The sequence below is a fragment of the Histomonas meleagridis genome (genome assembly GCF_020186115.1).
Source record: "Histomonas meleagridis strain 2922-C6/04-10x chromosome Unknown contig_86, whole genome shotgun sequence".
Lineage (NCBI taxonomy): Eukaryota > Parabasalia > Tritrichomonadida > Dientamoebidae > Histomonas > Histomonas meleagridis.
In genome coordinates this window covers 206,298-230,589 of record NW_027150921.1, presented here as the reverse complement: position 1 = coordinate 230,589, position 24,292 = coordinate 206,298, and the positions used below count along the sequence as shown (strand labels likewise).

At 28.6% G+C, this 24,292-nt stretch overlaps 8 protein-coding genes across 8 annotated transcripts; 6 read left to right on the top strand and 2 right to left on the bottom strand.

Annotated features, from left to right (window-relative positions):
- Positions 1-1,123: 1,123 nt before the first annotated feature.
- Positions 1,124-2,491, top strand: GO595_009181 (CAMK family protein kinase; the record flags this gene model as incomplete). The annotated part of the gene is made up of 1 exon (XM_067922838.1): positions 1,124-2,491. One exon carries the CDS (start codon positions 1,124-1,126, stop codon positions 2,489-2,491), a length of 1,368 nt encoding a protein of 455 aa, XP_067770699.1.
- A 727-nt stretch (positions 2,492-3,218) lies between these two features.
- On the top strand, positions 3,219-4,046 carry GO595_009180 (uncharacterized protein; the record flags this gene model as incomplete). The annotated part of the gene is made up of 1 exon (XM_067922837.1): positions 3,219-4,046. The coding sequence occupies one exon, from the start codon at positions 3,219-3,221 to the stop codon at positions 4,044-4,046; it is 828 nt and encodes a 275-aa protein (XP_067770698.1).
- Positions 4,047-11,223: 7,177 nt separating this feature from the next.
- GO595_009179 (Ig domain-containing protein) lies at positions 11,224-11,778 on the bottom strand (the record flags this gene model as incomplete). Its single annotated transcript, XM_067922836.1, has 1 exon — positions 11,224-11,778. One exon carries the CDS (start codon positions 11,776-11,778, stop codon positions 11,224-11,226), a length of 555 nt encoding a protein of 184 aa, XP_067770697.1.
- A 1,753-nt stretch (positions 11,779-13,531) lies between these two features.
- On the bottom strand, positions 13,532-14,245 carry GO595_009178 (PSP1 C-terminal conserved region family protein; the record flags this gene model as incomplete). The annotated part of the gene is made up of 1 exon (XM_067922835.1): positions 13,532-14,245. The coding sequence occupies one exon, from the start codon at positions 14,243-14,245 to the stop codon at positions 13,532-13,534; it is 714 nt and encodes a 237-aa protein (XP_067770696.1).
- Positions 14,246-15,363: 1,118 nt separating this feature from the next.
- On the top strand, positions 15,364-16,557 carry GO595_009177 (Transcriptional repressor tup12-related protein; the record flags this gene model as incomplete). The annotated part of the gene is made up of 1 exon (XM_067922833.1): positions 15,364-16,557. One exon carries the CDS (start codon positions 15,364-15,366, stop codon positions 16,555-16,557), a length of 1,194 nt encoding a protein of 397 aa, XP_067770695.1.
- Positions 16,558-17,382: 825 nt separating this feature from the next.
- GO595_009176 (uncharacterized protein) lies at positions 17,383-18,675 on the top strand (the record flags this gene model as incomplete). Its single annotated transcript, XM_067922832.1, has 1 exon — positions 17,383-18,675. The coding sequence occupies one exon, from the start codon at positions 17,383-17,385 to the stop codon at positions 18,673-18,675; it is 1,293 nt and encodes a 430-aa protein (XP_067770694.1).
- Positions 18,676-22,404: 3,729 nt separating this feature from the next.
- Positions 22,405-23,376, top strand: GO595_009175 (type I protein arginine N-methyltransferase Rmt1; the record flags this gene model as incomplete). The annotated part of the gene is made up of 1 exon (XM_067922831.1): positions 22,405-23,376. The coding sequence occupies one exon, from the start codon at positions 22,405-22,407 to the stop codon at positions 23,374-23,376; it is 972 nt and encodes a 323-aa protein (XP_067770693.1).
- A 105-nt stretch (positions 23,377-23,481) lies between these two features.
- On the top strand, positions 23,482-24,096 carry GO595_009174 (UBA/TS-N domain containing protein; the record flags this gene model as incomplete). The annotated part of the gene is made up of 1 exon (XM_067922830.1): positions 23,482-24,096. The coding sequence occupies one exon, from the start codon at positions 23,482-23,484 to the stop codon at positions 24,094-24,096; it is 615 nt and encodes a 204-aa protein (XP_067770692.1).
- Positions 24,097-24,292: the final 196 nt, after the last annotated feature.

Genomic DNA, 24,292 nt, shown 5'->3' with positions numbered 1-24,292 from the left:
ATGGATTTTTAAGCTTGTTTTTGTTTCTGATAACATGCAATTGATAAAAGGAGCTTGAGGTGAAAAACTTTGCCCTGTTTTCTGGCTAAAAGGGTTTGACCAAAAAGTGGATATTCCATTCAAAACATACAACCGGAGTTCTGAAAAGTGGTCTCCGATAATTTATCGGCTTGTCAAGAAAGGAAATTGCTACAAATCCACTAAAAGATCGAGAAACGAAGCATTCATGACCAACTTGGTGGAAAAGCACAACAAGCCTGTCAACTCGCCTTTTCCTCAGCATGAGCAACTTCATATATATGGTATTTCAATTTATCTTCGACTGGTTATGTATGTACGATTAGAGTTACCACGTTCGAAGCCGTCCGGTTCCACTTAGTTTCCCGTTGCATTTCATTTTTTTTAACTTATTTTTATTTCTTTTTAGCTAATCGTCTAAATTTTTCATGTGGAAAAATGAAACACAATCAATAGTGTATACTCCCAACTTAATTGCATGTTTCTATAGTATCTTCCGTTTATCATCTTCCTTAAAGTGCATTGAATGTCTTCAAGACATTTCGAAATACTTCACAGCAAAAGCATCCTCAGTGAAGCATTGAATGTATTAGCACATTACTTTGTCTTTCTAAAAAAACCATTTTGTCAAACGATGAAAGTTCTGGGGAACCGACGTTGTTTTTTCAAATTTAAGTCAAAACAAACATATAAAAAATATGAAAATGGTGTTAAAGCAATTTAAAATCATATCTTTAATATTATCTTTTATTTCAAATTGAAATCAAACGGAATTAAAAAATCATCAATTTATCTTATCTCGATTTCTTGGTATGATATTTAATTGTAAATATAAAATATAAATTTATAATCGTTGTGACATGTTATTATTGATATTACATATCTATATAAAAAGATATAACTAATATTTTATTTCACCTTTTCTATCCATACAAAACTATTTTTGTTTGAGTTTCGATCGTTTTTTTAGTATTTGTGGGAAAACAATTCAAATAATTCAATATTAAAACCGCATTTAAATGTGATGAGATGGAGAAAGTCCACATTCTAACTTCATTGTAAAAACTGTTATCATTCAAAAAGTCGGACAATTCAATTTATTACAATGCTTGTTGGGAAATATCGAATGTTTCATATTATTGGCGCAGGTACTTTTTCTACAGTTAAGTACGGACAAAATATTCTAACAAACGAACCTGTTGCCGTCAAAATCATATCCAAATCATCTTCTTATACCAATTATGATAAACTCATGGAATGCCTGGAGATAATGCGGCGTCTTGATCATCCAGGAATAGTTAAACTCATCGACTTTCTCGAAGATGAGTCTTCTTATTTTATGATCCTCGAATATTGTGGGGGTGGTGAATTGTTTGATTTTATCACAAGTCGTAGAAGAGTTGAAGAGCCTCTCGCTAAAAGACTATTCAAGCAGATTGTTCTCACAGTTGGATATTGTCATTCTCAAAACGTTGTTCATCGAGATTTGAAACCAGAAAATTTACTTCTCACAGAAATGAATACAGTTAAGCTTATTGACTTTGGACTTGCCAGTGGTCATGCTGATCAACCACTTACTGATCGATGTGGTTCGTCATGTTATATCTCTCCAGAATCTCTTACAACAAAACCATACTCCGGAATTACAGCCGACATATGGGCTCTTGGTGTTATTCTCTATGCTCTTGTCGACGGATCATTACCATGGAACTATCAAGATTCAAATATCATGTATCAACAAATCATCAATGGCGATTTTCCAATGCCACAAACCATCTCCATTCAATGCCAAGATCTTATTCGGGGCATTCTTACACCTGATCCAAGCCAACGATATTCCATAGATGCGATACTCACGCATCCATGGCTATTTGGTATCGGTAATGTCTTTCCACTTCCTAAACACAAAGTTGAGAACGGCCCTATTCCTAATCTTAATCTTAGCGTTGGCGGTTTTTCGGCATCTGATTTGCATCAAGTCAGTCGCCTTAACATTCAGCTCTCACATGCGTCCAATGCCCTTCCGACCATCTCTGAGAGCAACATGGAAACGCATGCGCCTATGTTACCGACGATTCCACAATTTGGACAAGTCGGATCAGTTGTCATGCGCAAGCAAGTGCAGCCGCGATCCATATCATTACAGGAAGCTAAGTCATTTGATAATGTAGATGATGGTACAAATGTTTATCATGGACCAATCATGTCGCAAGTTGTAAGCACGCAAGATCCCGCATCATTCTCGCGCGATTTCGAAGCGACGTTGAATCTCCTTGCTATAAATTATCGGAGGCTGTCTCCGTTGATGTTTCAGTTGATTGGAAAAGGAATTCAACTGACTGCAGAAGTTTGTAGGCTGTATGGATTTAGAAATGTGTATATTATAGCCTTCAAAAGATTACAGGGCGATGGTTGGGATTACTATCAATTGGTGTCAAAAATACTGAACGCATTTAAGCAGGGCGGAAAATAAGTGAATTTGCTTTGTTTGTGTGAAGTTAAAATACCTGATAGAAAACACTTTTCGGTTTTTTGATGTGGAATTTTGAATAATCTAAAATGTGTCGAATTAACGTTTTCTGAGTAGAATAAGGTACAAATTTAAGATGCACTGCAGGGCACCTTAATGATTTTTATAAAAGATATTTCTCTGGTAATACATAGACTAAACATTATTAAAATATATCTCTAGCGTGCATTAGAGACAAGGTGAGGTATGCACAAAGCAAAGAATTTCAGACTATTGTCTTCATATGAATTTAAAAAAAAAAGAATACTCATTGAATATTAACAATAATTTATATAATTAATCACAGGAAATCACTTTTTTCTATTTGTGAAATCTATGTTATGCCAACTTATCGTAAATAAAATATAACGTCATTCTACATTATTTTTATGATTTGATAATTTTTATTTTTCTCATTTATTTATATTTTCAATATATTGAATATAAAATTATTAATAAATAAAATCAAAACGCCCGTTATTGTTCAATAAGCAAGGAAATAAATCTCTATCTCTGGCAATAAAGTTTCAATGTGAGTTTGTACTTAAGTATTGAATAGTTTATAAAAAAGCATTTAAGAGTGTATTGAATGAAAATCTAACCGTTATATCGTCAGAATTTAACGTTTTTATTTTATGTTATGTTTAAATTCCTTTTTGGGAAATCAGATAGCATTCAATATTTAAAACAGATGCTCTCTAATCTAAAAAGTATCAAAGAACAAATGGAATTACGAGTATTATATTCTAAAGAAATAGGAAATTCGATTTACGATTTGATTCAAAGCGAGTCCCCTACATTCTCTGTCTATTTTGAAAAGATCAAAGAACTGTGTTATAGTCTTGCCAATGCATATGAAATAGCAAAAATAGAGCAAACCCGTGCCATTGAAGATTTAAATGACATTGATATTCGATATCCGATTCTTAAAAGACATGAAGAAGAAAAGGAACAACTATACAATAAATACAAAGAAGCCGATAAACTATATAAAGATGCCAAACTACAAATGAAATCAAATGAATCTCAAATAACAATCAATAATTTAAGGTCTACACGTAATGAGCGAGCTCGAATAGCCTCAGCCATTGTAGAAAAGACAGAAACATACATTAATTATCGGAATCGATTCTCAAGATTTGTTGAATCACGAAGTCGAAGTTGTTGGAAACGATTTGGGGAATCACTAGAAAAGTTGTCTAAGAAAGAGAACGAAATTATGAGTCAATTACACACATTATTTTGTTCACTCAAAGATAATGTTGAAACACCCGAAAACATTTTGTTAATAGTCGAAGAGAAAATTAATAATTTGGAGTTCCAAGTGACCGAAAAAGATGTTAAAGATGAAAAATATTCATCAATCGATTTGTCAGATGTGGAAATCGATAAACCAGAAAAAGTTGAAAAGGAAAACAAAACAAAAACAAAGAAAACGAAAAAAGAAAATAATTTACCTCCGCCAATTACAAAAGAGTTTGTTGAAATGTTTGATTCAACTGATTTTGATGATAAATAAAATTTTTTGTATTTTTATCTTAAATGTTCTATTCATTAACAATTAGAAAATATAAAAGATTTAACATATTAAAAAATACCAAAACTTTATGAATAAACATTAATCACATGTTGTTAATTTTCTTGTTTAGGAAGTTAGTTTAATTAAAAATTCATTATTTGATAATATTTAATTCGATAACATGAAAAAATTTAATTAAATTTGTTGGTTACGATAAATTGAATTTATTGCTAAAAATGAATATTATGAAAATAACAGAACTTTTTCGTGAATAATGTGATTTTAAGTTGTGCTAAAAATAAATATCAAAAATAGACCATGTATAAAGTGGCGACTTTATATAATTTTTTACATCAAGTTTCAAAAAAAATGAGAGAAAAAACGAAAAATTTGAATAAATTTTTTTTCCTGGAAAATTTCAGATTCTCAAATCAATATAAAATTCATTATAAATTGTGTATCATGAGTTAATGAAATTTTAAAATTTATCAGATTGTTTTTGTGATTCTGTTATTGTTAAAACTGTCATAATGAATTTTATTAACCCAAACACAAATTCCAAGACGAATTCTAAGATAAATGATGAAACAAATATAAAATCAATTTTGGTTGGATTCCTTTGTAAAATTGAAGGAATCATCTTTAACTTAACAGAAAAAAATCTTGATTCATCATTTGAAGAAATAATGGTATTACATGATACGAATTTTCCATATACATGTGATTTAATCATTAGTAATTTAATTTATTATGCATTTTATTGTAAAAAAGGATTGGATGATTTATTTTTAATTTTTTTAGAAAGAATCCAAACGAAAGAATTGGAAATTAATAAAAATAAATCACAAATTATAAAAATTTTTAGCAACATTTTAATTAAAAACAAAACACAAGAATCATATTATTTAATGGAGAAAATGATTGAAAAAAGGATAACTTTAAACATTAATTCAGAATATTTTGCACATTATAAATCAAAAAACAAAAAGAAATATTATTCTATATTTGATGATGTGTTGCGTAAAACTCAAGAAGAACGATCAAAGAATGATTGGGAACTTCATAAAAAGTTAATTAAAGAAGGAGTTAATCCAAATGAAATTGCAAAAATAATTCGAAATGATGAAATCGAAAAACTTCAAGAAATAACATCACAAACAAAATTTGATTTTAACCAAACAATTAAGCCATCACTTTATGAAAGATGTTCATTTATAAATAAAAAAAATGTTTCATTAATTGATTACGCAGCATTTTTTGGATCTGTTAAATGTTTTAAATTTTTACTTATGAATGGTGCAAATGTGAACAATGCTGGTAAATATGCAGTTGCAGGTGGAAATTTAGAAATAATTCATTTATGTGAACAAAATCATTCATCATTTAAAAATACTTATAAAACAGCAATTAGATTTCATCGAAATGATATCTTTATGAAAATAAAATTGAAAAAATTAATGATTTTGAAAAAATAGGAAATATGTGTATTTCGAATTATAACTTTAAAATTTTAACATATTTAAATGAAGTTAATATGAAATCTAATGATGATTTCATTATTACATCTGCAAAAGTTGGTAACTTATATCTTGTTAAGTACTTTTCTCAAAGCAATCAAATTCCAAAGAATATTTTAGTTTTTGCTTCTGAATCAGGTAATTTTGAACTTGTAAAATATATTTTAGAACAAGAAGAAATTGATATAAATGCTGTAGATATTTATATGTTTTACTTTGTATTTATTTTAATAATTTCAGATTTCAAAATAATATTTGGAAAATATTTAAATTATTTAAAACAGCACTTATTTGGGCTTCTAAAAAAGGTCATACAGAAATCGTTAAATTACTTCTTGAACAAGAAGGAATTGATATTAATGTTATAGATATGTTTTATTTGTTTAATTTGATATTTCAAAATAATATTTGGAAATTATTTATATTATTTAATACATCACTTATTTATGCATCTTATATTGGTTATACAGAAATCGTTAAATTACTTCGTGAACAAAAAGGAATTGATATAAATGCTAAAGATATCTATTTGTTTTGCCTTTATTTTTAATTAAAAATTTTATAATCCATAATAATATTTGGAAACTATTTATTTAATTTAATACAGCACTTATGTTTGCATCTTCAAATGGTCGTATAGAAATAGTTAAATTGCTTCTTGAACAAGAAGGAATTGATATTAATGCTAAAACCATTTATTTATTTTGTTTTTATTTTAATTTAATAATTTTCTATTTCAAAATAATATTTGGAATTTTTTTAAATTATTTGATACAGCACTTATTTGTGCATCTAAAAAAGGTCATATAGAAATAGTTAATTTACTTCGTGTGAAAGGTGCGGTTCAAAATTTCAATTCTGGGAATTTTAATGAACCAGCAACAAAAAGTAATACTTTATCTTTATCAGAGGTAAATAATATTTTATTTTTAGGCGAAATGTTAAATTCTAAAAACTTGAATTTTGAAGATAAAAATTCAAACAAATAATTCAAATGAAAAATATGTTTCAAATTTCATTAAAAAAAAACATAAGTACCCAAACAGATAAAATAAATCACAGCCCAAGAAAAACATTAAAATTACCATATTCTCAAAATACATTATGGATAAACCTTCCATAAAATTGATATTAGTAATAATAGAAAATGATACAGCTGGTTTAAAAATGCGAACATTGAATAGAAATAAGTGTTATTAATTGCACTGATTTATAGATATTAAATAAACGTTTAAAAAATTTTCAAAATGTTTTTCATATAACAATTCCACAAAAAGTGACTCAATGCTTAAATTTGAAGAAAAATTTCTTCCTTCAGATAGAATTTTTTATCAAAGAGCGTTAGAAACATTTCCAGAAGAGAAAGGTAACTTACCAGATGTCGTTACTGAATTTATTCTTAATATATTTGAAGTTACAGAAAATAATCAAGAAAGTGTTATTCAAACAGCAGTTAGTTTTATTCGAACATGGAATGAACTTGGTTATAAATTCCCACAACGAGTTATGGATTTATTATTTTATGTTTCGTTTAAACAACCAATTTTTCTTTCACAACTTTCAATTCTTTCTTCTTCTTATGAACAAAATAATTGGCTTTTTCATTCAATAATCAATTTTATTCAAGAAAACGTTGAATTATTTAACGAATCCATAGCAAAAGATTTTCCTATTTGGGAATTTATACTTAACAAGTTTGATACAGATTTCTTTAATAAGTCAGATATTCTTTCTATACCATACAATGAACGTCCATATTCATTTCTATTCGAATCCATTCTCTTTGGGTTACCAACAAATGTTTCATATCATTTCAATGATTGCATAAATTCATTTTCAAATTTTCTTTCAACATTAAATAGCAAAGTATCAAATTTACTGTTAAGTACACTTGTAACAATTTTCCCCTAATGAAACACTTTCGAATATTTCAATTTCATTTTCGCGGCTTCAGTCGCAAAGTTTATGTTTTCTTTATAATTACAATAACAAAACGAATGAAAATATAAAATTTAATGACACAACTACAGCTATGAAATTAATTCCATTAAATAAAGAAATTGCAGAAAATATTATAAATAAAAATGAAACAGAAGAAACAATGATATTAAAAGAAGTGATTGAACATTATAATAATGAAACGTCACATGTTGTTATAGATACAAATTAATAAATAAATAAATAAAAATTTATTTTTATTTTTATTTATTGTTCTATAATTTGAAGTTCATTCATCATTTGTTGCCCAAGTTTCGATATTTCGTCGTTTTCTGAATTTATAAGTTTCTCTATTAAAGAAATGAATTCATCACATGTGAAAAATGTCGATGAAATTCCATTTTTACTTTGATGATAATAAATTAAAAGTTTTATAACTTTCGAAAGAAGAAATTCTTCATCAAATGAAATAATATTAATAATTTCTTCAAGAAATTCTTCATCAAAAATAATATCAAAATCATTAAAATATAAAATAATATCTGAAAGTAATGAAATATAAATTTTTTTATCTTTAAATGATGAAATTTTAATTTGTTCTTCTAAAAATAAAATAAATTCTTCAAATTCATTAAAAATTTCTGGAAAAATTTCAAATATTTCTGGCGTACAAAAACTAAAAAATTTACAAATATTCGAAATAATTAAATTATTTCTCGAATAAAAATATGTTTTAATTTCATTAACATTTAATATTTCTCGTAAAATTTCTTTTTTATTTTTACTTAATAATATAATTCGTTGAAGTAATATATAATATGATTCAATAATTTCAAAATTTAATGTATTTATTCGAAATTTGTTAATTATTCGTATTAATTCATAAATTAATTCATAAAGTTCTTCATCATTTTCAAGTAAAAAATTTATTGAATAAATAGAAAAATGTAAATTTTCTTTTATTAATGTTTCCTTTATATATTTAATAAGAACTTTTGATATTTCATTCGGTGGTTGTGTAAATTTACTTAAAAGATAAATAATTTCTGAATTTAATATTTTCGAATTTGAACATTGATTCGATTTAGAAAAGAAAAATTCAATTTGTTCAATTGATGAAAATATATTTATATTAATGCATCAATCATATTTTTTTGAAAAAGATCAAAATCTTCTGCAAAAAATTGAATTACTAAGTTTAATGTTGCTAAACATTTTGGAATATTTTGTTCATTATAAGAATTAATAAAAAATATACAATAATTTTGAAAATGTCTGAAAAATCAAAATCAAGAAAATCTTCAAGTTCTTCTGTTGAAATAACCTTTGCATTTGAGGAAATAGTGTCTTTAATCCTTATAGATGATTTTGGAATTAATTTCGATTTGAAATTACATTCCATTTATTCTGATGAAAAAAATTGTATTGTATCGGACGATACTTAAATGAAAACTTTACTCGTTCTGAAATTTTTTATAATGTCTTGTTTCATTTGGATAAAAGAAAACAGTAGAATCTCTAGAAACAATATTATTTTAAAAATATGGCTTTATTGATAAATTTATTTATGAAATTCCAATTCTTGTCGTTTGTGAAGTAAGCCAACTATATTTAAGTAGCCATTTTCAAATGCTTTCATAAGCGCTTTTTTTAATGAATAAAATAAAATCCAAATATTATTTTGAAACATCAAACTATTGAAATAAATGTAAAATAAAGTAAATAAATATTTTTAGCATTAATATCAATTCCTTCTTGTTCAAAAAGTAATTTGAAGATTTCTGTATATCCATTTTTCGTAGCCAAAATAAGTGTTGTATTAAATAATATAAATAATTTCCAAATATAATTTTGAATTTTCAAATTAAACAAATAAAATATATCTTTAACATTAACATCAATTCCTTTCTGAGCAAGAAGCAATTTAACTATATCAATATTATTTTTCTTTATTGCAAATATAAGTGCTGTATCAAGTATTTTAAATAATTTCCGGATAATGTTATGACACAGAAAATAAAACAAATAAATATTTTTAGCATTAATATCAATTCCTTTTTGTTCAAGAAGTAATTTAACCATTTCTATAAAATTATATCCAGATTAAATCATTTAAATAAGCACTACTATTTGTTAAATTGATTAAGATCTTTATCACCAATTTAACAAATTCGCTCTTTCTTAAATATCATTCGTCAATGGTTCAGTTTTCATTTTCCAAGTAATTTTAAACAAGAAATTTACAATAAAAAAGTTTACTCACATTATACTATTCAAATTTAAATCCATTTATCAGTTTCGTTGTTTGCAAAATTAATTAAAGTTTCTTCTAAATTTCCTTCTAGAGTATCTTCTTTTTCTGGTTTACCATGGCATTCATCAGATAAATCATTTATATTCACAATGTTTGATGAACTGTTTTCGCTTTGGGTTTTCTTTACTTTTTTGAACAGATAAAAAACTATTCCGACAATAATCAGAACGATTGCAATCGAACCACATATAACGCCGATAAGAACATTTGTTTCCATTTTATTTGACATTTGGTTCTCTGAATACATTAATGTATAGAAATGAGAATAATATGTTATTTCATATGAATACATAATGTAATCATATTCATAGTGAATAAACTCTGTGTAAATCGTTACTTTAGAAAATGAATTTGTTAATGAATTCGTAATCGTATACGTGCGATACATAGTTTTAATGGTCAGCGTTTCAGTGTAAGTCATCTGGCGCTGAAGTAAAAATGAATGCGAAGCAGATGCGTCGATTGGTAATGGTGAAGTAAATGTATTCGATTTAGCAAATGTATTGGATTGAGAAAATGTTTCTGTATATGTGTTTGAACTGGTAAATGTATTCGAGTTAGTATATGTATTGGATCGAGTAAAAGTATTCGATTGAGAAAATGCGTTCGATTTTGTATATGTATTGGATTGAGAAAAAGTATTCGATTTAGTAAATGAATTCGACTTTGTATATGTATTCGATTGAGAAAAAGTATTCGATTTAGTAAACGAATTTGATTTTGTAAATGAATTTGATTTTGTGTATGTATCTGATTGAGAAAAAGTATTCGACTCTGTAAATGTTGACGTTGATGGCTCCTTCGACAAAAAGAAATGCGATGTATCACTTAATGCCTCATAATTATCAATTGATGCTACATGAATGTAAAGATCGCCATCTTTAATATTTCTTATAGTTCTATTCGTTGTTTGAATTACTTTTATGTTGTTTTTTATGACATTTGTGTTCGTGTTTTCATTTTCATCAATAATGTAATGATATTCTTTAATATTGTCTTTCGTAATATTCGTGTTTTCATTTTCATCAATAATGTAAAAATATTCTTTGACATATGTAGTAAGATTAAATTGAACTATTTGTGAAGTATATGCTGCATTTTCACTTATTGCTTTGCCAATAACTTTATAATTAATACTTTCTGTTACATAATTGTTATCTGTATTAATTTCAACTGATCGTTCACCTTCGATTCTTGTTATATTTGGCCGATTTAGTTTCAATGGTTTAACTGAATTATCATATGAATATTGAAGTGATGTTCGTTGATATAAATAACAAATAGTATTCACAAGAAGTTGTCGCTCATACAATGTTGCACTTGCTAATGTATGTCCTGTTTGAATCATCGCAGTGTTTTTATATGTTGTCAAATAATAATGGGGATTCCCATATCTTAAATCTGAATATCAGTCAAGTTCCCATGAATATATTTCGGCTTCTGTAAAACTTCCTTCAGATCCAATAGCAAATTCACCGGGTTCAGCCCAAACATCGCCAAATGCTGCATTTGATATTGTATGTGTTAAATTTATTGGTAAAACGCCACTTGGAATGTTGTACGGATAATCAGTAACTAAACCACGCTTCGTGACTTTGATTTCATTGGAATAATGACTCCAACTTGAACTAAGTGTGCCTGGAGAGCAATAACCAGAAACAGAACATTGCTCTGTTCCAAGTTTAATGCCAAATTTGTCTGCAATTTGTCCATAGCCAAAAGAGTTCCCATAAAAATAACCAACAACATCATGACCATATAAAACACCATAACCAAGATCAATGTATTGTGAAACACGTTGAACTGTTTCACTCTTCGGTTGGCAATAAGGTCCGCCATTATTGTCCATAATACCAATACCAATAATATCATAATTTAACATGCTTTCTAAACTCATTGATTCAAAATCACTACTTGATATTGGTGTAACACTTATGATTTTTTCTTGTGTATCAAAATTCATTCCTAAACTTTCAAAACTATAATTTACATCATTATATATATAATAACCTCCTTCAACCCAAACTTTAAGAATAGCTGAAAGTGGAAGTGCAATATTTACTGTTGGTTGTGAATTATATTCAAAATTGACTTCAGTGCCTGTGTTTGGATATACGTTAAGCACTTTGATACTCTTTGTTGTGTTGAAATCAAATAAACTGATTGGCTGCCAATTTGTTCCATTTCTTTGCGAAGAAACTGAATATATCAAATCTTGACTTGAATGAAATCCTGTCCAATTCAATAAAACATGATTATTTTCATAACATACTTCGAGGTTAATTTCGTTTGCTTTAATTAAAAATATAAAAACTAATAATATCGCATAAAGTTTGAGATTTTTATTATGTACTTCAAAAGGCAAGTTACTGATTAATGACTTCTTTCTTCGAGATGCTTTTTTTGTGTATATTGATGGAAAGATAAAAGTATGGCTCAATAAAAACATTGGCTGCTTTTCCAGCAGATTGAATAACGTATTTTAAACGTTTCCCGCATTGTCCACTTTTTTGTCAAAGAACGTTCTTTGACGTTTAAACAATTATCGGTCGGTGCCGACCAATTATCTTCATCATATCTCCTGAAATTTATATTTCACACCATGTTTAATCACATTGAAATTTTATTTATTAGTGTCTGTAATAAAATATTGAGTAGGACCGCCTCGGATAATAAACGGTCGTTTCAAAAACGTAAAATTCATTTTTCTTATTTATTTAAGAAAATATTTAAATTTCAGTGGATATTTTAAATTTACCTATATGATGATAGTAATATATTTTAATGGTACGGAATAATTTTCAAGAAATCATTCTGAGTATCACATATTGGAGACCCAGTTTCACATACAAAAAATTAAATTTAAAACAAATTTTTAAATTCACACTCACTTAAAATCATCAAAGAATAAAATAATTTATGATCAAGAGGAATCTTTGAGCTGTTTTCGAAATATGGAATAATTGTGATTATTTTTGATATAAGCAAAATTTCAAAAATCTGTCTTGACAAAATCTTTAAAATTAGAAAGATTTTGGATACAGATCTATAATTTTAAAAAATATATCATATTCATTTCATGAATTAATTTCCAAAATTTGAGAGCTGTAATTGAATAGTATAGGTAACTTAGAAGTTAAAAAAATTGAAAAATTTTATCTCGATATTTTACCAATAAAATCGAATACAATTGAATATTTTTATTTATATTTCCATATCTAAGACATCTTTTAAAAATATGACTGACAGAATGAAAAATGAGTTTCATCTATTATGTTATCTTCAAGAATATAACTTTTAAGATATTTTATCGATTATAGATAGCATTTTGTCCTGTTTCTACAAAGAATGGTTTACCATTTCCTGTGCTTTATTACGATCTATCATAAATTATAATTCGGATACTTACAGAGGATTGCAAATCGCACATCAAATTAAAATTAAGCTAAACATACTTTTATATTCGGTAAACTAATTCTAATTTCCAAGGCCCTTATGTTTAAATACTATTCCTTGAGAGAAAAACAAGAAAAAGGATTTCATATTCTTTTGTGCAGAAACGCCAAATGCCAACAGACAACTTTTTGTGAAGGAATTCTGTCAAAAATTATTTGCATATGCAAAACTAACAAAAAATTGAATCAATAAAATCGGTTTTTCATTGTTTATTTGTTCGGATCACCTTGTGCAACAAGGTTCTCTATAACCAAGAAGTCTCATAACTTCTTTCTATTTCTATAACAGCCGTGAAATGATTCATCACGAGTAAGTACGTCTTTAACAGGTGCAATTCCATCATGCCAAACCATCCATATCCGTGTACTAAAAATATGAAACAACACTTTTACAAGACCTCTGAAATCAATATATTTCTTTGCAGTAAAATAGAAAGTGAGCTTTTTCCCATCATATTGATACTCAGCACCTGTAATTTCCATTGGAAGACCCATCTCTTCCACTTTCTTTTGACATATCTTCAGTGCGTTTCTTTCATTTTCAAGTTTAATTGGAAGATTATTGATATCACTTGCTGATGCTTTCCTTTTAATGTTCTTAGTGTTTTTAGCGCCACTAATAGAAAATGATGTTACTAATCCGATGTCAATTCCTCTGTCAGCTTCAGTAATCACATAATCTCCAACATGTAATTCTAAGTTTTGAGGAACCGAAAATGTTAAAACTCTATTTTGATGGAACTGAACTAAGCAATAATTGGTATATGGTCTCGAATATTTTGTATAAAAATCCAAATCAGATTGTCTTCTTGGATATACATTCCCTAAATGTACTAATGGTGAAGATGGTGCTGATTCTGGTAAATAGCGGTCATTTTCATTTTGGTAATTTCTGGTGAATGTTGATATTGGTTGATCTTTTTCCAAAGAATTAGACTCTTCTCCAAATTCATCCCTCAAAGATGACGGAAGCATACTAAGATTACTCTCAAAAGCATCATCCTCGAAATCAGTAAAGTATCCCCAAGACTCCATCACGGAACAACTGTTATGCTATTTCCTCTGTGATTTGCCATTAATTCAAATTTGAATGAATAAAAATTCGTTAACCATTCAAAATATAAATCAAAAAAGACAACCCCAAAATCCACTTTTTCGAGTGAATTACCATGTGGAGAAAGGAAGTTGTCTTTTGTCCTGGCGGACTTATAGAACCAAAACCATCCAATTACATTATAACAAAGAACATTTTAATGCCTTTTTTATCTTCATTTTGAATTTTTCTTTTTATTTTTCTGAAATTTCAAAAAAATTAGATTACTAAATTCTTTAACTTTTTTTGTAAAAAATTAAATTTTAAACTCAAAGGTTAAAAGAAAATACAATCTTATTTTGTTTACTATTTTGGAATTAGAAATTGATCATTTGCAGGATTTATTAAAAAAAAATTCTTTTTTGAGGTTTATTTCATCGTCATTATTACAATAAAAATCATGAATTTTTACCAGCACAGACTTATTTAAATGCGATAAAATTATTTTTGTCAATAAACAGCAAGCAAATTAAATTTCGAACCCAGTGGAAAAGGCAAAATGGGTTTGAAATGCATTCCAAAAATTGAGATAAAAGACCATCATACGAAAGACAAATTCCTTACAACTGAAAACTTGAATTAATTTTGACATGTTTTCAATTAACGATACAATCCAATAAACTCAGAAATTTTGAAGATAATTTTAATTTGAAACAAAAAGTTGAATTCAATGTTCTGTCAACTTAGTCAAAATTCTGTGATTTTAACGGTTTGTATCATTATTTGAATTATTGAAATTTTGAATAATGCATGACCGTTTAAATCAAGAAAAAAAAGCTCCATGTGCAACAGGGTTATGCCTGAGATGAAATCAAAAAAAAATTCCATTAACCTAGAAGATCAATCTGTTCAGATCGGCGGATCTTTTAGTACAATCGAAAATTCTTTAAATCAGCTCAAAAAAACAGTAACAGATCTTAATCAATACAAAAATCGATGTATTATTCATTCAAAACAGTTTGAAAAAGATTTGAGTCTTCTTACAGAGATGTTTCATACCATGAAAAAAAAAATTCCAACTGAAGAAGTTATTGAGTTTACCGATGCTTATGATTCTGCTCAACAGACAGAACTTGTAGAAGAACCTGTACAAGAACCTGTTCAAGAATTTGTACCAGAATTTGATACAAAAAATATTTATACCAAAAATATTTATACAAAAGAAAAACTACCACAGATTAATATGAGATTTATGAATCAAATCGAAACAAAACTCATCGTCGACTCACCCACAATTGCTAAAGACAGTATCCAGCTCCGGTATGTCTATTTTGTTCCATCTCTTCTTTGTTCCATTCAATTTGATCCTTCTGGCCAAACAATTGCCTTTTCTGATGGGCGTAATCTTCATATTATCTCTTTTGACGTCGGTGATATTCTTTCATCACATGAAATTCCGCGTGCACCACACAAAAATAATCCATATACTCGTGTCATCAAATATTCCAAAGATGGCAAATACATAGCGGTGACATCCAAGGTCTATGATATATCCATTTTCTCGGTTTCCAAGCAAAAATTCATAGGCACGTTAAGTTCTGGGCATTGCAATTCTATATCTTCATTACTTTTTCTTAACGACTCCAAAACACTTCTGAGTGGTTCCTACGATGGGAATCTTTGTATATGGGACGTTACGATCATGGGACTTATCCGGTTGATCAAACATGCGAGCGCGAATGAGGGGAAAATGAGTCTCGATGGAGCCATTGTCTCTCTTTCCACTGACGCTAACGAAACGTTTATAGCTGTTGGCTTCATGAACGGGTGGATTGGCCTTTATGACCCAAGTTTTTCGCAGCCGATGAATAAGTTCAAGGCTCATTCGGAATTTTTGCTGAGTCTCAAAGTCATTCCAAGGAGTGGACAAATCATATCAGCGTCGCAGGATAAGACAGCAAAGCTATGGAGGGTTAAGGGCGTCGCGGCATGCGAAAAGATATTCGTCGGACATAACGATTCCATAGTTAGCGTAGCTTTCCCAACTTTGGGAAAAAACACTGACCTATTGCTGACGGGTTCAAAGGACGAGAAAATAATGGGATGGAGCATGAAGACGGGAGAGCGATTGTTCACTTTGAAGGCACATAAGAATACAATATTCGATATATCTCATCACCCATCGCTAAATTTATTCGCAACTTGTTCGGGCGATGGCTTAATTTGCGTTTGGGATTATGATATGTCATTGTAAGTTAATTTAATAAAAATATATTTTTCTATGTGCTATCGCATAAATGTAAAATGGAATTATAACAAATTATTGTTTCATGTTAATGTGCGCGTGAAATGGATTTTCTTTTTTAAACAAAATAATGATCTGTATTATTTAAATTGCATTTATTTGTATCTTCCTTTGACTATTGGCGGTATCGGCAATAGTGTGGGTACACTAAATCCAAGCTATATTATGTTTAAAGTATCTGTATGAAATAAATCATTCGAATCACAAATAAAAGAATCAAGACAGAAAAACTTTTTTTATGTCTATCGTTATATGACAAATTAAAAATAACATAATATCATTCATTTTTAATGATTATTAAAAAAATTTAACAAACTTTTAGGTAAAATCATAATAAATTTCATTCTAACGATTTATTTCATTCCATTGATTATTCACCAGAAGTAGAAATTAATATTTTGACTATGTCTGTCTGGTAAAAAATTTCATCGGTTTTGTGCGTTTTAACCATAGAAATTTTTCATACCCCGCACAATTCCATTGAAATAAATTCACACCGAACCGTTGTTAAAATACTATCAAAAAGTTAATTCATAGCCGGAGGAAAAAATTGTTTTCATGAAAAATAAATCAATTCTTCATGAGATCAAAAAGCATCACTCCGACTTTTTAGAATATCCTGAAGACTCTTTTGTTTTTTTGGAGTTTCTGAATTCTATTGGTTTATCGACAGATTTCGAATCAATAGCAATAATTTCATCTTTAACAGATATAGCTTTATTTGGTGATATCTCTTCACCCAAAAATCTTATTTCTTTTACAGATTGTTTTTCTATGGTGATTCAAAATCAAGACGAAATAGTTAGCAGATCTTGCCTCAGTATCATTTCCATATTAAGCAAAAAAGGTTACGTTAAAGCATTCTTTAATAAAATTAAACTAGACCTAAATGACTGGAGTGAAAGAGCCAAAGAAATCTTTTTGTCATTTGCATTTTCCTTCCATCAACCAGTTATACGTGAATGGGAGGTTTTTATTCCTTTTGCAGAGAAATATTCACAAAGTGATGATGAACTACTTGCTTCAACTGCAAATGATTTCCTATTTTATCTTAAAAGCCAGACTCAAAATGAAACTCATTCTAACCCTGACAAAGAATCAAATAACGTTTCGAACATAACAAAACTCAAACCATCAAATGGTCAAGAGTATCTTGAACTTGAAGAAGGGGAACCCTACAACGATGAACCGCCTAAGTTCAAACAACAGCTTCGAAACTCGATCCGCAATATATCTTCCAACAGCTTATTGGAAGAAAAGCCCAAAAAGTCGACACCTAAAAAAGTGACGCGGGAACCGTTATATTCTTCAACTACATCTCCACCAAAGCGAATATTATCCAAACCTAAGCTACCTACACGTCCTAACACCATGCTTTCACCTGATGAAAAGCATAAGCGCGCTAAGAATTTTACTGATCTTCCAAACATTTCCGAAGCACTATCTAATCTCAAAAGTAAAGATTGGGAGAAACAAAACACCTCAATTGAGCAACTTTCCAAGATACTTATTACTGAACCTCTTCAATTATCATCATATTGTAAAGATATCTGGCTTGATCTTCTTGATATCATTACATCACCACGTACAATGTTAGCCAATAATTCATTACAATTTGCGTGCGATTTGTATAAGGAATTTTCAAGCATGTTATGTCCACAAACATCACAATTTATTTCGACAGCATTATCATTAACATGTAATAGCCACCAGTTTATAGCCGACGGAGCAACAGCGCTGTTATATACAATTGCAGAAAATAGTCCAAGAAATAGAGTTATCAAAACATTTGTAAACGGATGTAAACATCGTAATTCTATTGCAAGAGGAAAAGCAATACAATGCATAACAATCACAATTGACCAAGGAGCAATGGATGAGAAAGAAATGAATATGTTGATTAGAGCTATCGCACCATTATTAAGAGATACATTAATGGAAACTAGAGATGCTGCAAAGAAGGCACTGAAGAAAATGGCAGTGGACGAAAGGTTTCTCACATTGGCGAAGGCATTTTTCGGGAACGTGCAGAATTTTAATGAAATGAGAAAAATGATAGAGGTATAGATAGGCTGTTTGTAAACAATGAATTTTATATATTTCTCGAATATATTCAATGTGTTTGAGCAGTGTGTAAAAACAAAAATGATTTAATTTGAAATAGTCAACAAAATTGTATTTCCATTTCTGGGTTGATTTATGTTAAGCAAATATTATTAATTAATAATGATAATTTTCATGGATTTCTTCAAATTTTGTCTTTTTATTTTTACAGGCCGTTTAGAATTTCCAAATTTTTAAAAAAAATGAAATTTAATGCACTTCATACTCATAAATCCACAATTAAAGCTTTGAGTAAATACAATCTCCATGGTGTAGCTAATGAATATCAAAAGCTTCTTGGTGATTCAAAAATTAATTCAGATATACCAACTTTTTATCATAATCATAAAACAAAAAAACTTACTTTCACACAAAAATATAAATCAAATATATTGTATAGATCTTTGATGTCATTAAAAAACTGTTATCCGACAAAGGAAGATATATCATTTCTCAGAAAAGAATATTCTTTATTAAATAAAAATGGTAACAAAGCAATGACTTATTTACGGTATCTGCAGCTACGACAAAAATGTCCCAAAAAACTTCAAAAGACATTATCATCACAATTGTTTGTAGAAATTGGAGGATACTCAATGCATACGATCAATGCAGAAGAATTATTCAAACATCTTGAGCTGATTTCTTGGTGTGTTAATCACTATATTAAGTTACGTTCTTATGGAGAATACATTAGTATTACCGATCTCAAAAAATATATTTCTGAAACATGCATTAATATTCCTGTTATTACATATTATAGATCCAAAGAGCCGAACTTTGTTCATATTTTTTCTGAATATGCTTCTCAAAGGTTACAAATTGAACTTGACACATTAAATTGTGGAAAAATTTCACTTTTTTCATTATTTAATTCTTCTATTTTTTCTAAATATGTTTTACTCGGCACTTATTTAGAAGATATCAAACAAAACCCATTTTCTTTATCTGATGCATATTCATCATATCTCCATTTTAAAGTTCTTGATTCTAATAATGATGGAATTATTGATGCAAATGATCTTATTAATACGAAACAAATGTCATTTACTTCGACTTTTATTACAAGATTATTTGAGACTTATGGTCATGAAGGATGTGGTAATTTTATGTGGTTTCTTCGATTTAAATTGTCATGGAATAACATCGGATGCAAATGGGCAAATTCATATTTCTTCCCAATTATGGATATTGATGGCGATGATAAAATATCACAATCAGATATAAATTATTTTTATAATGAAATATTTAAGCATTTTATAAATTTGTATCCAATAAATTCTGTTCCTTCAATTAATATAATATCAAATGAATATTTCGATATGTATGGAGCACAAAATCAGAATATTCCTAAAGAATTATTTGTTGAATCAGAAGTAACACAACAATTTGTAACACAACTTGCCGATTTCAATATATTTATGAGAGATGCATTAACTGACGAGTTAATGTAACTAAATTTTCTGTTTATTTGAGTGTGTTTTTAGTAAATAATAAAAATGTAATGTTGTTTTTGAACAAAAAAATTTTTTTTTTGGTTGCTGTCGACCGTTAAATGGGAAAGCAGAAAATGATGTGGATTGTTATGGCGCCTTTTTTAATTCTTTCGACGATTTCAACATCGTGGGCATACCTTAAGACAGAAAGTTTTAAACAATACTTTACACAGGACCAACTTATTTTATGGTGGCTCACTGTTAATATTATTCTTTTAGGAATCTTTATAGTTTTAGGTTTCCAAACAAAACTTAATGTCTCATCTCTTTGGCTTTCTATCCCTTTAATTGTTGCTGGATGTTTTTTAATAAGTCAGGCCTATTCAAAGAATGGAATTAAAAGAATATTTTTTGGAGATAAATTTGGCGTTACTGAACCACTTGAAGACAAAGAATCATTTCCATTAGGATTGGGTTATGCACAATATAAAGGATATTTTTTATTAATTCTTGGCATTTGGCTTTCCTTCCATCATTCTCATGAAGTAACAGGCGTTGCAGGCCTTTGGCTTGCATTAATCATGTTACAAATTTATATTGAAAGCATGTAAACTTTTTCGATGACGAAAACATAAATAAATAGTTTTTATGGAAACGAATAAATAAATAAAAAAATCAAATTATAAAATTTTATTATTATTTGTTTGTGAATGTCGCAACTGCATTAAAGATGCTTTTCACAGTACAAATCAGACCGATTATTATGCCGAATCCTGCAAATATTAAATATAATATGTTTTTGTGATGATACCATTTTTTCTTTGACTCCAAAAAGCACATTAAAGGAGGGAAAAAGAAATCAACTATGCAACCACCTAAAGAACCACCGACTTCCATCACAGATGAAATATTTTTAAATGATACTGCAAGAAGTATTGGTATTGCGTTTGTAATTATTAATATAATTATTCTTTTTTTATATGGTAATTTAATTGGCTGATTTTCTTTAAATATTAGGTATGATGCTGTAGCTAATATAGAAACAGCAACACATGGATAAGAAAATGTTACAACAATAAAAAATCCTATTCTAACAAGAATAATAAGAATATCATTATTTTTATATGAATTTAATATGTTATCTTTTAATATATCACCATTCATTAAATATCCTAATATTCCAGGTACTATAACAAGTATAAAACAAGCTATTGCTGATATAGCTATAACTTTATTCTTTTTCTTTTGAGGTTTTTTATAAGGTGTAATTAATGGAATTAAAATTATTGGAAGGGCAAATGTTAAACTATAAAGATTAATACTACTAAAGAAGTCCATCCCAAATGATGCATATTTAATATTTGGTGAGATTCCATTTGGCAAAACAATTATACTTTTTATAATCATCACAATAAAAAATAATATAATACATGCAACAGTACCGAATGAAAAATAACTTAATATTTTAATTTGCTTTGGAACTGTAAGCATTGCTGGAATTAATATTGAATATATGATTACAACTAATATACGTTGCCAATCTTTTTGTATATTCATTCCTGCTAAATTTAACCATGATATAATGTTATCACTAGCTATTATTAAATAAGCAACTAAAGCTGATAAACAAAATAAAAGTACCATAACTGAAACTATTTTTGCAGGAATATTACCACATATCATTTGTACTAGTTCATCAAGTCCTTTCGCTTGTTTCTTTTCTTGTAATTTAACAGTAAGTACTGATGCTAAAAAGGAAATAAAACATATACCAAAAAGCATAATTACTGATATAATAAGTCCGCAGAATTTCATCGAATAGGGAACAGTAAGAATACCGGCACCTAACATAGAGTTTAAAAGATTCATTATTGTCCCAAAAGAACTAACATTACTCATCTGTCCTTCACTTTCTTCTGAATATTCTTCGAATCCTTCACTTCCCCCACTCGAAGAAATTTCTTCTTGGTCCATAAGCAAAATGAAGTTCGTACAATTGAAGGAAAAATTAAGTTTGTTAAAAACTTTAAATAATAAAAACTTATTTCAGAAAACTGTTGAACAAAATTTTAAAATAAAATACTTTACTTTGAATCTTTATAAACGGTAAAAATTCCATAAAAAAATGGCTTTTACCAAATTGTTCTTAAATTTAACATTTGAACTGATGATATCATCATATCAAAAAACCGCATATTGATATTCAAAATTTGAAATGTAAACAATTGATACTCATTTCATATCAAATGTCCCAATTATGGCGGAGCTCCAATCAAATGAATATTATTACAACTTAAGAGCACATTATACATATTATGAAAGTATATATAAAGACTACACAGTGGTGAATTTATTCAGAGATGTTTTATCATATAATCCAACTCAAATTCGTGATAAAGTTATTCTTGAGGTTGGCTCAGGATTAGGAGCTTTTTCCTTAATGATGGCACGCGCTGGTGCAGCACACGTTTATGCATGGGAACCATCAGCAATTTCTGAAACTTCAAAGGAAATAATTCATGTGAATAATTATGATAAAATAATAACTGTATTAACAGGTCCTATCGAAAACATATGTATTCCAGAAAAAGTAGATGTTATTTTTACATCATCAATTGGAATTTCATTTTATCTTGACACATTGCTTCCTCAATTTTTATATGCTCGAGATCACTTTCTTAAGGAAGGAGGCGTAATATTGCCTTCCTCCTTTGAGTTTTCTTTGGCAGCTTCAAAACAAACCAACTTTGGAGTATATGATGATTTCTGGGATAATGTTTATGGGTTTGATTATACACCAATCAAGAATGATGCTCCTATTGAACCTATTATGTGTTCTTTCTTACCTAAATATATTAATTCCAGTGTTTCAGATTTTGTGAAAATTGACTTTAAGACATTTGAAAAAAGTCAATTCCAAATCAAAGCGCCATTCACAATAAAGTGTAATGAAGATGATGAAATCTCGTTATTTGTCTTTTGGTTCAAAGTTGATTATCAAATTCCAAATCGAAATATTGTTCTTGATACATCGCCATTCAGCCATCCAACGCACTTCTGTCAGATCTGCTTTAATTTGCATGAGATTTTAAAAGTTCAAGCTAATGATGTGATTTCTGGATTTTTCACAATAAAACCTGAAAATGAAATGATGAGGCCAATCTCATATGAAATTTCATACTCGCTCAATTCAGGCGAACCAAAAACAGAATACTTTGTGTTTCAATAAACATGAAAATTTAACCGCCTTTTTAATTGAATAGATATTCAAATTTGAATGTGTCGAATTTTTTTCTGTAGAATACGTTTACTAACCGAAATTTCCTTTTCCAAAATGAAAGCCCTCTTCCAATTGGGGAGCCAAACATTAGATCTGGATGTATCTCAGGACGAAACAGTTGCAAATGTTAAGGGGAGGCTTTCAGAAATCCTTCGTGCAAATCCAAATGATATTGATCTTTATATCAATTCAAATAAACTTACAGATGATTCATTATTTTGTAAGGCATATGATGAGCCCCTGTTGCTCGTTAATGTATATATTAATGATCAAGTTGAAGATGAAGAAGAGGAAGATTTTGATCTCGAGATTTCGAATCAAGTAGAAACACCGAGCTTTACTCCAGAGGGTATGGAAGAACAAATTAAAAATCTCATGGCTCTTGGTTCTTACTCTCATGAACTTTGCGAACAAGCTCTCAGAATGTCTTATTTCAATACAGATAAAGCAGCAGAATTCTTATTGTCAGGAAACGTTCCAGAGACGCCTCCAATTGATCTTTATTATAATGATGAAAGCTATCCATTCTTACCTTTATCAGAATATGATAAAGAATTTATTAGAGATCTCACCACAAATGGCTATGACTTTGGATCTGTCATACAATGCTTAAATGTTTGCGGGTATAATCATGAAGGCACCCTTCAACTTCTCCAAACAATCTATTAATTAATCCCATGAATGCAAAAATATTCTTTTTTCTTTTTTTCTTATGCTTTTCCTTTTTATCAACAAAATAGTTGAAACATGAATTTATTCTAATGAGCATCGAACATGAAAATCATTATAACGATAGCGATTTTTCTGTGGAAAACGATGTTTATTCATTGAATTTTCTATCGGTCATCAAATGCTGTTCCATCAA